Raw genomic sequence first — 13,717 nt, forward strand, 5'->3', positions numbered from 1 at the left:
CATAAGAAGCTTATTAACAGAGGAACTTCTGCGTAGTTTGATAAGAAAACTGCATTATGTAGGACTGTTTTCCCAAATGCAGACTCACAGGCTGAGATATGTACAAAGCCTGCAGCTGTCTCAGGCCTCTGGGACATATAGTTTCTCAGGGTGAATGAAGCTGCCAGCTCAGGTGAGTGGTCTGGAGAGCAACGCAGACCTTGCCACCAGCTCTCAGACTGACAGTACTGTGCTGAGATCTCTATTGTGAATATATTTTCAAGTCTGTTCCCAGGTCCCTCTGGGCATACCCTCTTATTAGCTCTGGGCCAGGCCTTCCAGATTCACCATGAGGTTACACAACAGGACAAGAGCTCCCTGAGACTGACTGGATTTAGACTGTGGGATGGTCTGGGCCCTGATGTGGTTTGCTGTTTTGCAAATCCTTTGTGCCAAACATCACTGCAAGCAGATGCTCAGTTTCAGATACGGGTCACTCTTCAATGCACTGGCTTCACACCTGAGTGTGAAGTGACTGAGTGACTGAGACTAAAGGTACACTTTGAACACTTATTGTGACCCAGCACTAGATCTCTATCAGCTTTACTACTGCTCACCTAGGACCATTTGGCCAAACCTGGTGCTTGCCTTCCCAGCACTAGGAACCCAGCCCATACAAGTTCATGTATGGCTCTAGTGAGACCAACCTCCTCTATTTGCTGCTCGAGCTCTGTGATATTGGGAAACAGCTGATCGTGAATTCTGGGCTCTTCCACTGCTTTCTTCACATCATAACCAAACCAGATGGAATTCATGATCGTCTGTGAGATGCAAAAAGCCTTAATGTTAATTACTTGTCTTCAAAGAAGTCTGACCCTTGTAGCCACACAGGTAGAGGTGCCTCAAGGATGTTCACCAGAGCACATAAAAGGCACCATTTCTGGTTTACATGGCTTTCGGTGGTTTTTCTCTTGGCTAAGCAAAACACAGGTACATTGCAGCCAGTCAGGTTGTATATGCTTAGGAGGATTCCACACAAAGAAACCATGAGTGACTAAAATTAACATAGCAAAAGGATCAGATCCTTAAGCTATGCTGGCTGGATTTATGCCACTGTAACTAAGCACACAACAGTCACCTCAACAAACACACCTACAGCTTCCTGCTATTGTACAAACAGTTCACTTAGGCCTGGCTCATCTCTACAGGCTTGAACTGCAGGCTGGAGCAGCTGGGAAATGAGAACACCCTCAGAGTTCAGGGCTTAGGAAGCTGCTTGTAGCAGTTTTTACAGACTTCTCCTCTACCTCAGCCAGAAAGCCAGATCCAGCCTGGTGCTGCTGTGGGCTGGCACAGGGGACAGTCACTGCTGCAGTCACTCTTGGGCTAGTTTGAGCTGCCACAGCAGCTCACAGAGGCCCTGCCTGTCAGGCCTGACACTGTACCTGTGCTAAGTTCTTGTTTAGCTTCTCAGTGTGACTTTCATCCAAAGTTTGGGATGTTGGATGGGAATGGCTCTAAACTAGGTAAATAGGTTCCTGGAGATCCAGAGAACAGAAGTCAAAGCAAATCTTCTGCAATGGTAAGAACAACGTGCCAGAGAAAAAGACATGGAGTCACTGAAGGAGGCAGTTTAATAGCAGACCTTTTGTAGCCCTGGCAGGAGTTGGTGTTGGAGGACTGCCCCTCAGAATGCCAGGCAGGAACCTCCTTTTCAAGCCCCTGGCCCCCAGCAGGGAGCCACAGCCATGATCCTGTCACAGGTGCAGGCAGGAATCCCCCCAAATGCTGCCTCTCCCATTTTGCCTCATGTTGTCCCCCATTTGCCCACACTGTCACGTACCAGTGCTGTTGCTGTAGTTATTTTTGTTCCTCCAGAAGCACCAACCACCATCCTCACCTTTTTCATTTTATCCACCAAAATGGAGGGGCACATAGAGGACATTGGCTGTTTACCTGTTGGGGACACAGATGCAACACAGAGGCTCAGTTTTCTACCTGCAGCTCACAAACTTCCAGCTCTTTCTCCATGTCTAAACCCAGAGCCTCAGTATCCACCTTCCTGACTCAGCTCATGTGTCCTGTTCAGTCCTTGGGGATCCCACCATCCCCTGCACTCATCTCTTTCTTGACTCTCTCCCACCCCTGTCCTCTGCAGATCCCAGACCTGTGTCCCATGGCACAGATGCTGCAGTGTGAGCATGTAAAACACAGCCAAAAGACTGAGTCAGGAAGGTAGTTTACAGCTACCTGGAGCGATGAAATTTGCTGGAGAGGGAGGGATCCCAAATCCATTGATTATGTAAGGTGAGCTGAAGTCATCCATTTCATCATTAAATATGATTCCACTCACGGTGGATCGTACATCAGAGCCAAAGCTGGAGAAAACAAATTGTCAAAGACAGGTCAAAACCGCAGCAAATCTAGGAGGAGCTTCAGCTGAATTTACTGCAATGTGAAACCTGGGATTTGATTGGAGTAACGCTCCACTCCCTCCCATTGTAAAGGACTTTCTGTCACCCCTAGGGGGGAAGGAAGCGGTTAATACCATGAGTACACAGCTACACACAGAGGAAAGGCAGCCCAGAGCCCTTCCTCCAGCTCCCCTGAGAGGACCCCATGGAGAAAACCAGCACAGCACCTAAGTACAACTAATTTCCCTTCCAAGGGGGCAGTCTGCACTCCATTCAGAGGCAGCATAGCTCAAAGGTGGGCACATTTGGGAATGACTGGGGGTTTCTTAAATGTGTCAAGCTGGAGACATTTTCTATGGATAAAAATAAGCTTCACACCTTGGCTCCAGACCATATGTGTGAACACAGCTCTTTCTGACAGCACTCAAAGCCAAACACTGTGCTTCCAGGCCAGTTGTATTAGTTCAAATTCCTTCCAAAAGCCTGGGAAATCAGAATCAGCAGCAATAGCTCTGCTTATGAGAAGATCCAGATACAGTGAATGTTGTTTTGGTGGTGGAATTCAACATGAGAGAAGACACATCTTGTCCTCTGATACAAGAATGAGGCCTCAGTGTTGAGCACTGACCTGCAAGCTCAGCAGAGGAGCCCAGCACTACTGACCCTACCCCACCCCAGAGGTGACAGCTCAGCCGTGTTTGATACCAACCCCAGAACCAGCACTAGGAAGACGGCAAAGGCCTACAGGGAAGGAATGTCTGAGCTCATACTATTGGTTGATGGTGCTGGTGGCGGACACAGCACTGCCATCATCAGCCACAATGGAGATGTGGGATGTACCGGCATTGTCTCCAGTGTAATACACGGGCTCATAGTAGTCAACTGGATGGGAGGTGTTGTCTGTGATTTTCCTCCGGAGACCATCCGCAAAGAACTCGGATGTCATGTTTCTGATTGCCTGTCAGAAAAATCCAATGCAGTTACTCAGCAGATTAAGAGACATGTAGTTATGAGGCTGATATCCAATACTTCAGATCACAGTGGCAAATCCCAGCAGGGAGGCTACAGTTTTCCCCCAGGGGCTTTCCTTCTTGGATGATGGACATTGGACCAAAAGAGCATTTCAAGCTGTCACAGGAGCAGCTGTTACAGTCTCCCCTTTGCGTAGAAGTTAATCAGCATCCATTATTGCAGTGCTATGGAAAGCTGCCTCCACACTGCTGTAAGGCAAGCGAGGCTACACTTGCTTCAGAGACAAGAGGAATGGGATCAGATTGAGAGGACAAGGCCAAGGCAAGCTCTGACCAGAGCTCTCCAAGTTAAAAATTTATGTTCATCAAGCTGGGCTGGGCTCAGAGCCTGCTGCTTTTGCAGGCACAGAAGTAAAAGCACAAAGTGCAAAGCTGGGAAAAGCAGGGTTTCTGTCTTCACCCCTTCCCATCTGTTGCTCCATTTGACTACAGGCAGGACTCTAGTTAGAGAGCCACAAGGATGCTGGGAATATAGTGAATAAAGCTTCAAACACTATAAAACCAGGCAGGGTTAGACCTAAATGTACTCCAGATCTCCTGGTGAATTGAGGAGTTTGCTTTTCCTTACAGCAGGAAGGTTGCCTCTATTTATAGCCCTCACAGCTCAGCCATGAGCCACACAGGACTTTTTGACTCACAGCTATTTCAGTGCCTGTCAATACCAAGTGGCACAGGCACTTTGGTGTTGCAGAAAGAAAAGGCTTTTTCCAGGTACCTCTGTAATGTTGACAAATTTTGGGTCTCCCAGCAAAGTCCTCTTGGCATAGGCAAAGCGAAAGGCCTCCACTATGCGGTGGTAGGTCAGACCTTTCTCCTCCATGGTTTTGATGCTGGCAGCAGAGAAGTTATATCCTGGCAACAGAAGGCAAATAACTGTGAACACAAAGCATGGGGTCAATGGACTGCTAATGCACCTGTGTCACATGAATAACCTTGAAGCCCAGTCTCTACAGAGATGAAGTCACTGGACTGTCCTAATCTCTACATGGAGAACACAGGAGCTCTGGTAGTTTTGAACACTGTGAGAATCAGCAGAAGAATTTGTACTTGCAGAGGTGTTTTCCAAAGAAGCCTCAAGTACATGTTAGGTTCCACCCATATGAATATCAGGGAAGTTCCCCTATCAGGAGAATATTTCTCCTCTTGCACCTGTATTTCAGGTAGGAAGGCAACATCCCTGAGTTTACAGCAGAAGAGGAATGTTTCTGCATTTCTGATCTCTCCTGGGCTCTCAGACTTCTCACCTGCTGGACAGCTATCAGGGGAGGCCTTGCTCCCCCAAAAAAGGTGATGTCTTTGGAGCTCTCCCAGCTCCTGCTGTCTGTGGGGCACTGCTCTGTGGCACTCTCACCTTTCAATATGTTGAAAATGAGGGCCAGAACTGGGCCACTTAGGGGGGCACTGGGTGTGTAGAGGGTGAACTCCCCAAGTTTGATCTGTATGGGGTCTTCGATCACTGTCGCATTGTAGTCCCGCAGGTCTTCCAATGTGACAATTCCCCCTGGAAAGAGAAGGAAACTAGAGATGTGGGTTTATGTGATCTCTGGTGGGAAGAGGTCATATTCCATCATCATGAATCACAGCAAGGACTGGAGTGAACATAGATAAATCCAAAAAGTAACAAGGTAAAGAAAGCAAAGATGTGTGCCCATGAGATTTATTCCTTGATAGATCCATCTGAGGCTCAGATAGTCTAAGCATGAAGTTGGGCTGATTTACAGCAGCCAAAACTGACAATCCATCTATTTTTCAAAGGACACCAGCAGTGTCAGGCTACAAAATGTCCTTAGGAATCCTGTTTACAGGAGGAAGATGCAGTTTTGGATGCAGATGCTTTGTGGCACCCCAGAGATAGAATAATTTGAGTGTTCCATCACCTTTCTTATCTGAAGGGGGAAGACAGTAAGCAATTATCCACCACAAATAAAGTCGGTAAATGACTCACACGAAGTTCACCAAGCTAACCAGTGCTGGCTGGTGAGGACAGGATACTGCCACCATCTAGTGGTACCGAGAGATCAAACAGCTCAGAGTTCACAGGACCACCAAGTATGTAACGTTTTAGGTAGAAACTCGTTGGATTCAGGCTCTGTGAACAGCCTGTATCTACTCAGCTACAGCCAGAGCTGCACAGACTTGGGAGGCTCTGTGGTACAGAAATGCACAGTTAATACTCTCCATTTCTGACTGAGTTTCAAACACATCCATTAAAGTGCTTCTTTTGGGTGTCCTGTGGCCACAAATCTCAGAGGCAGCATTTCAGGGTTGGCCCCTCCCAAGGCTTCTGCAGGTCACCAGCTCCTCCCTGGGCTCTGAGCAGTCTGGTCACTCCTGCTGCTTGGGACAGATGTCCTGGTTCTCACCTACACTGCGGATGTCAGCGATGATCTGCTTTGCCAGGCTTCCTGTGTAAAAGGCATCTGCTCCTTCTCTGGCTATAGTCTCGTAGGTCTTGGCTAGTTTGGGCATCTTGATGGTTTCACCCTCTTGCAGAATTTTCCCTCCTTTGCAGAACACTTCGCTAACAGAGAAAGGAGATTGAGAAGATCAGGTCTGAGAGACAAGTTCAAAACTATGCGTATCTGTGGCAGCTGAACCAGTATGAGTGGTCATGCTAGATGCTTCTTGGAGAGAAGAGAAACTGCCTGAACCATGGCCCAGGGGTCCTGATATCTTGCACTGGGACATACAAGCGAACAGTGTTTTCTGACCTGTGATGCCACATGCTCAGTTTGCTCAATGGACCCTGCAGCAGGGATTTTCACCACGGCAGCCACCCTCCCTGCCCACCCGAGGGGCCAACAAGTGCCTCAAGATGCACAGGAGGGGCCATAGTCCTTGAACTCAGCAGTTCAGTTCAGAGCACAGTCTATTATGCTATGAGGCTCAAAGCTTCCAGTAAATCCGGGAGAAGTGTTTCAGTCCCTGTGTTAGATCATTTTAAGGTAGATGGCTTCCTCTCTAGCTCCCTAATAATGGATCAAGAATGTGCTGCTCTGGACCTGCCAGATGGAAGGACAGGAGATAGTCCAGGGTGTACATTACCAATTGGATTGGAAATGAACCTGCAGCTGGCAGAGAGTTTAAGGAAAAGAGAGAATTAAGCATGATCTCCAGCAGGGCTGGACATAAACACTAAGGATTTGACTGTAAGAAGTGGAGGAGTATTTAAAACACTTCATGCTCAGTCTTTGCCAGAAGTGGATGGTCAGAGGCATTGCTTGAGGAAGGCTGATTGTAGAGTAAGAGATGATTCAAATTCCCACTGCTTGACAGCAGGTGAGATGTTGAAGGAGACTGAAATTGCTCCAAATGCAGGTAAGATCAGCTTGGTGCACTTACAGCATGAGGAAAAGCTGGAGATTCAGAAAATATATTGCCATGTGGCAGATTGATCCCAGCACGTACTCTAATTCCACCTTTGCTCAGACAAATGGACTTTAGGAGTAGAATCTATCTCCCTTAAAAGGTCAGGACTGAACATTCCTAAAACTGGCCCCATGATTTATCACCTTTAGGTGTCTGCAGTGACACCAGCAGGCACAGTGAGTGTGGTTACTGGAGGGGATGCACACTCTCCATTACACAAACACAGGGACTTTGCAGATCGGATGCAGCCACCCCAAATTTCTCTGCATACAACAGCAACCGCTCTACCTACCACAGCAAGGGATTGCTTTCGATTGCCTCCTCTTTTGATTTGATGGCTGCAGCAAGGCCTTTCCCAACAGGGAATCCTTCTTTTGCCAGCTTGATACTGGGCAGAAACAGGTCTTTCCATGCCAGTTTGCCATGACGTTTGTGAGCCAGCTCATAGCCACGGATTTCTCCTGGAACAGCAATGGACAGTCCTCCTGGAGCAGAAAAGGAATGTGTTAAGTCTTCCACAGCAAGAAAAGAAAGTGGTTGATGGAGCAGGAGGTAGAGCAGGCATCTCTGCCAGCCCTGTTGTAGGCAGGGCTTGTGTGTACTGTGACCAGCTCAGCTTATGAGAATTAACAGAATTAACAGGGTAACTTGGTCTGACATTTGTGCCTACATATTCTGAACTGCTGAAACACCTCTGTCCTTTTGCTGGTAACTCCAGTTTTAGGGTCATTTCCCCTCAGTAGGCTCTGTACCAGAGCAAAGCTGCTCGGAACACAGAAGCTATCATGGTGAGAGGACACAGGCTGTGACATACTTAAGTCAAAAACTTCGTTGCAGCATTGTAACTACAACTGGAACAGATTGATTCCACACTGCATAGTGATGCAGCAGTTTACTTCAATCCTGTTTTCATTGGCATCTCCCAAAAGTTCAACACACTGCTCAAAATCCCTCCAAGGTGCTGTTCCTTCTTGCTTAAAAGAGTGACCATGAGGAGAACTAGTTAGTAATGCTTTCTATTTCTTACTAGAAAATACTTTCCTGAAAGGAAACTTCTCTGGAGGCCCCAAGCCATTAGTTGAAGACACCATAACAAGTATTTAGGGAGGACACCTGAACTGACAAAACCCAAGGTGATCCACACAAAGATTTATTCAAAGAGGTGGAAAGGAAAGATGGCACATATGGAACAGGTCATGCTCAGTGCTTTGCATTCACATGCATTTTCATGAAGTGAAAAGCAGAAAATGCTGGGGTCTTGACTAATTTAAAGGGCATTGTTTTAGCTTCTTTGTCAGGCCAGAGTTTGCGAATTGTGTAAAGCAGAGGATATTTCTAGGGGAGAAATCCTGCAGGTAGGCAAGAACCTAACCATAAGAAATGTTCTTATTTTAGATGTGCCAGTAGCAGCTAATGCTGGAGCTATGTGGTCCCCCCAAAGCAGTGAAACAGCCTTTGCCATACCTTTCAGAGAGAGCTGTGTGTTGTTCCCAAACATGTCCTCTGTTGCTCTTTTTGGAGCCACCTCTCTTGCATTAATGATTTCCACTTTTCCTTTAATGACAGAGCAAGGAAGATGATGTTTAGCTCTGGACTCGGCACACAGGCACGGTCTCTGCTGAAGGACTGTGATCAACATGAGCCAGTTTCTTGGCAATTATTTTGAGGACATTCCCCCAGAGGCTGTGAGCATCAGTCATTTACCTTCTCTCAGGTAGGATAAATCACCTGCCTTAGATAAAGTTCTCAAGCTGTTCCAGCTATGTATGGCCCTGTCCCTTACCTGTGCTGCTGTAGATGGTAAAGAAGAGGCCCCCTCCAATGCCCATGCTGTGAGCGTTCATGAGTCCTACGCAAAGCAGGGCTGCAATCGCAGCATCCACCGCTGATCCTCCTTGCTTGAGGATGTCCCTGTGCAGCAGAAGGGAAGGTGACGTGTGACAGTGTCTCAGCTCCCTGTGAGCAGTGCATGCAGCTTGTCAGAGCAACTACAACAGATTCTCTGGGGCACATTTGTCCACACCCAGTCTATGTGTTCCTCAGGAATAGGAAGTTTTGTCACCAGAGAGAACAGACCCTAATGATCTGTGTGCAGACCAGATCAGCCCTCATTAGACACATCCATATCAGGCTGAAAACACCAAGATGTGACAGAGTATACATGGGGACAGACATTCCACAAACATTCGTTACACTGTCATAAGAAATGACAGTTTTCTGAGGAGCCTTAAATCTGCAGCACTTGAGACTAGAACTGGAGGATATCCCAACAGAAGTTTTTTTAAAGGAGCTAGAAAGACAACTCTTGTTCTCACTGCTCATGGAGCCAAGGAATCTTTACCTGCTATGTTGTCTGTAAGCAACTGCAGTAAAGCTGGTCAAGCATGGTAAAAGCCTGGGGTTTATTAGGATCTCCTCTTTCTACAGGGAGATTATGTATTGATTATCCATGCTGGGCATCTGTCAGGATTGCACCTGTACATTGGGGAAGCAGCAGTTCTGTCTCATGCAAGAGCTGTCAGAGCTAATGAGAGTCAGGACACAATGAATGGGTACCTTCCAATGATGGAGCACTGCCCTGCATCAGTGGCCACAGCCGCCCTCTTGTACGTGTGTGCGTCCCCCGAGCCTGAGCGCAGCCCGAAGAAGAGTCCCAGGAACAAGATGAGCCCCAGCAGGGCTACGGTCACCACTGCGACCACCAAACAGCGCGTCTTCATCTTCCTATGGCAAGAGACAGGATTATCAGCCCTGCTGCCACCCCCTTTCATCTCCTCAAACCAGCAACTATCACTCAGGTAAGAACCTGCCTTGCAGCAGGCAGATAACATCATATACTGAAAAACCTCCAGATGCATAGGTGAGAAAGGAAACTCAAGGAGCAGAACACAACTGGTGTTAGTCATGACTGACATCATCTTCAGAACAAAAATTTTTTAAAAATTCAACTTCACATAATCTGCTTTTAAATGCCATGTCTGTGGAGGAGTCTGTCTGGAAGGTTGCCAAGGACCAGTGCAAAACACATCTTAGTCATTAGGAAGCAACCTTGGACAAAGCTGCTTGGCACAACCCAGTATGAGCACAGTTCCTGCTCCTGCCTGGGGCCCTTGGCCAGAGCACCTTCCTGATGAGCCAGGCACTTCCAGAGAGCCATGGCCAGTGCTCAGGTCTCCATGTGTCCCAGTCCTGCACTCAGCTGCTCTGGGGCTGCACAGGGCTCATCTGAGAGTGAGCACAGAATGCCAAGGAGCTTTCCAGGTACAAACAGAGATGAGTCGAGAGCTATTGAGTGGATGGAGAGACACTGCCACCTTGGTGGGACAGGCAGTTCAGCAAATACAGCTTGAACAGATACCCTTTGACCCATTTTCTTTTCCATTACAAGACTGCTCCAGCAAAATAGACCAAAATTAATCATATTGCTTCAGAGACCACCTTCCCCCTTTGTACTGCAGCTTTGGGTTTTTACCACAACTTCAACACAACAGCCAAGATGCCCTTTACCTTACTGAAGCATCTGCCATCCTCAGAGAAAAGCCAGTCCATGGAATTGTGGTGAAGAATGGATGCACCTATCCCACTGTGTATGCCCAGCTGCCCAAGGCAGAGTGAACTCCAACAGCCAGAGCAGCACTCAGTGCCTTGCAGCAGCCACGCACACAGGATTAGGCAGCAGTGAGTGTGCCAGCACTGAGCTAACTAGAGGAAACAGGCCAGGCCAGCCAAACCAAAACTTTTCTCAGAGCGGGGTGATTAGCAAGCAGGGCCCCCCCAGCCTCACCTCCCAGCTTAAACCAGGAGATACACATTTGCTATCCAAGCCCTGTATCTGTGAGTTTCAGTCTGAGCACTAGAGATGCCCATCTTGATCCAGGTAAAGCAGCTCAAACCAGAGTGTAAATCTACTGTATGTGCTGCTCTCTAAACAAATGTCAGCCAAGGGTAGTAAATGGATGAAAATTCTTTCCAGGTTCGAGAACTTAATTTACACTCAACTACCTTTAAAAGAGACCAGTGGTGTGTTTGCAGAGCAATGACTGTGCAGGGAAACAGAGAAGCCATTATGTCCCCGACAATAGCTCACACACAGCCTCAGAGTTTAAAGACAGTTTTGTTTGTTGGCAGAGAGATTTCAGCTTCAGCACTGGCAGTCTCCTCCAGGCTTCACAAGAAATGCCATGGGATCTTTTATCTGTGCCCCAGCTCGGCAGAAGGTACTTTGTTTGGTCTGAAGGCTGCTCTGTGCTGGGCTGTCCTTTGAGCCTGGGCTGACTCAAGCCCCGCAGTGCTGTGTTAACCCGTGGGCTTCTGGCTGGGACTCTGCAGCTCTTTTCCACAGCTGGGTCTCTCACTGCTGGGCTCCTGCAGAGCCTCATCAGGCAAGTTACTCTAACAGCAGGAGAGAAGGGGAAATTTCAGGTACTACCTCTGCTCTCACCTTTCACCTCCTCTCTGGAATGGGATCACATCTGTGAGCATCCCCTAGACTCACAAGAGCTCCATGCTGTGTCCTGCTGCCTGGTGAGTACACAGACCTTGGAAAGGGCCCTCCAACCAACTTCATATGACTCAGGCACAGCTCCTGGCCTGCCAGGCATGAGGATAAGACATGCACCACTGAGCAGGAACACACACAGGCTGTCATGCAGAGATACTGACTGCTGGGCACTGCCAAGTGAATGACCTTAATGAAGGTGTATCTGTGCAATCTGTCAGACTGATCCTGATCAGAAAGCAGCAGATGTATGAGTTCAAGACCCTGCAGCTTTCTCTTCTTCAGCAATAGAGAGAGCAAACCCAGCTGACAATAATCCTCTCCACCTTTGCTGCCAGCTCAACTCCCATAAACTCCTTAGCTCATCTCAGGCCTGACCCTAGAGGGAAGCACAGCCCTCACTGCCTTCCCAATTGTAGCACGGCAGGGCCAAATGTGCATTTGGTTTGATGTACAGAAATCAGGAGATGGACCAGGAGCCTGCAGATATCCACTGTCTAACCCACCTCTGCATACTCTTTGTGCCATGGGCAGGCACTCTGCAGAAACAGCTGAGTTTTTGGACCAATGGTCTGTTTGAACCTTGGCTTTGACTTGAGTCCCCATTATGATTTATTATTGGGAGTGGAGCAGCAGCTGCAGGCCACCACCTGAACAGGCTCCCCAGCTATTGTCTGCTTAGGCTGGCTTTAACCTCCACATCTCTGCCAAATCCAGCTGTTTGGAAGCTTGGCTTCAGTCACAGAGTGCTTTGGCAGCAGCAATAGGTCTCCAGGAGAGAGGAGCTGTAAAGCAATTAAAAGCAATACAATTATTTCTCACTGTTACAAAGGTCCAACAGCCAGTCTTAGCCATGGAATTTAAAAAGTAGCCTGATTGCCTTAATTTACATCAGGAGAGGGGGAGGACCAGCAAGTAGCAGAGTTATGCTTGTACAAGCAGCCCCATTGAGCTGTATTCAGATGTGTCACAACATGCACAACCTTATTTAAACGTGACACTGGGTTTTAATTAAAAGAACCTCAGTACAACAGGGGGTTGCTAGTTAGTGTCAAGTCTCTGCCAAGAGGGCTGGGGCATTCTGTAGAGAGGAGGAATCTGCCATGGCCAGGGAAAGTGCTGGGAGAGTTGGAAGAGGAGAAGGAGGAGATGTACCAGCCAGAAATCAGTGGGGAGAGAACAGTGGGATACCAGAGGATGACAAAGGACTTCAGGCATGGTCAGGCACTGCTTTGTTCCCAAATGAAGTAGTAAATGAAGCATCCACTGACGACACACAAAACTTTAACCCAACAGGTTTCTGCTTTAAACCCATCTTGCAACAGCTTCATACCTCAGCACCTGCTCCTGAGAGTACTCCCAGTTGCAGTAGCCACTACTGGACCATTAGCTTTGAGATATCCACCCACATTACTTTCCCCAGGCAGCACAAGATACGCAAGGATAGTTTGGACATCTCGACTCTCGTCACAGGACACAGGCGATGCTCTCACATTATGTGACAAACAATGAAGTTCCATCACGAGATATTTTAATTGAAGCCTTACACAGTCTTCAACTCCACCAGTGATAAGGGAACTAAAGCAGCGGTTCAGCAAAGCCATGAAGAAGCTCAAAGAGGCTTCCAAATTCAGACCTAGGCACTGCTCCCACCTGAAGCAGGAGGACAAAGCAGTCCCTAGAGAAACCCAGCAACTCCATTCAACTCAGTCAAAAGCCTTCCTCACAGATGGTGCCTCTGTGCTGGTCCCTGTCCAGCAGCCAGCACCCCCCTCTTTGTTAATCCCAGCATTGCAGACTCGTGTAGATACACATCAGTTTGCAGGAGAAAGGCCTCAGTGGGGATCAGTGGTCCCTACTTATCGCTGAGATAATCGACCCTGAAAAGAGCTGAGCGCTAAGTCCATGAATGAAGGGGCTGCTCAACCGGGTCTCAGGTGCTGCTCAAGGAGAGCTCTTGTGACTCAAACAGAGCTGTTGTGAGCACAGTTTGTGACTCCTCCACAGGCACAGGCTTTTCTGAAGCCTAATGGCATGTAGTATTCTGCCCAATGCAGATCAAACTGAGTTCATTGAGGAAGAAACAGTAATTTCCTCTTGAAGCAACTTTTTCCTCAAAAATCCTTCATGTCCTCCTGCAAAAATTTTAGCATCAAATCCAACATTTTTATTTTAAGACACTTCAGCATAAACTATGAAGTGGAAAAAAAAGGCAGAAAGGTGGAATAAATACAAAATTCCCCATTTCACATGGTTTTCACAGTGCTTCCTAGTTGAGGACCTCCCAGAAATCCACAGCTGGCAAACTCAATCTCAAAAACGTGAGTTATCAAAGTTTTATAAACCCATTTAAAACATTATTGTTATGGCCACTCCCAATTTAAAGTCAAAATGCTTCATCAAAATAGCTCAGTTCTCCTAACAGT

General features: G+C 47.6%; 1 protein-coding gene across 7 annotated transcripts in view; it reads right to left on the reverse strand.

Moving 5' to 3' along the window:
• Positions 1–13,717, reverse strand: part of GGT1 (gamma-glutamyltransferase 1) — a 30,240-nt gene that overhangs the window by 1,192 nt on the left and 15,331 nt on the right. For 6 of the 7 annotated variants that reach the window (XM_010398126.3, XM_010398128.4, XM_039561037.1 and 3 more), the window contains 11 exons: positions 9,350–9,517; positions 8,577–8,704; positions 8,258–8,347; positions 7,086–7,278; positions 5,788–5,945; positions 4,776–4,925; positions 4,140–4,276; positions 3,164–3,351; positions 2,230–2,357; positions 1,823–1,935; positions 687–800 (listed from right to left, as the gene is read on the reverse strand). In XM_010398126.3, the coding sequence (XP_010396428.1) occupies positions 687–800; positions 1,823–1,935; positions 2,230–2,357; positions 3,164–3,351; positions 4,140–4,276; positions 4,776–4,925; positions 5,788–5,945; positions 7,086–7,278; positions 8,258–8,347; positions 8,577–8,704; positions 9,350–9,513 (1,563 nt within the window). In that variant the 5' untranslated portion in view covers positions 9,514–9,517. Of the gene's footprint in view, positions 1–686; positions 801–1,822; positions 1,936–2,229; positions 2,358–3,163; positions 3,352–4,139; positions 4,277–4,775; positions 4,926–5,787; positions 5,946–7,085; positions 7,279–8,257; positions 8,348–8,576; positions 8,705–9,349; positions 9,518–10,300; positions 13,120–13,717 lie in introns of those variants that run through there. The other variant, XM_010398124.4, reaches the window with a different exon arrangement.

This window comes from Corvus cornix, chromosome 15 (genome assembly GCF_000738735.6).
Source record: "Corvus cornix cornix isolate S_Up_H32 chromosome 15, ASM73873v5, whole genome shotgun sequence".
NCBI lineage: Eukaryota > Metazoa > Chordata > Aves > Passeriformes > Corvidae > Corvus > Corvus cornix.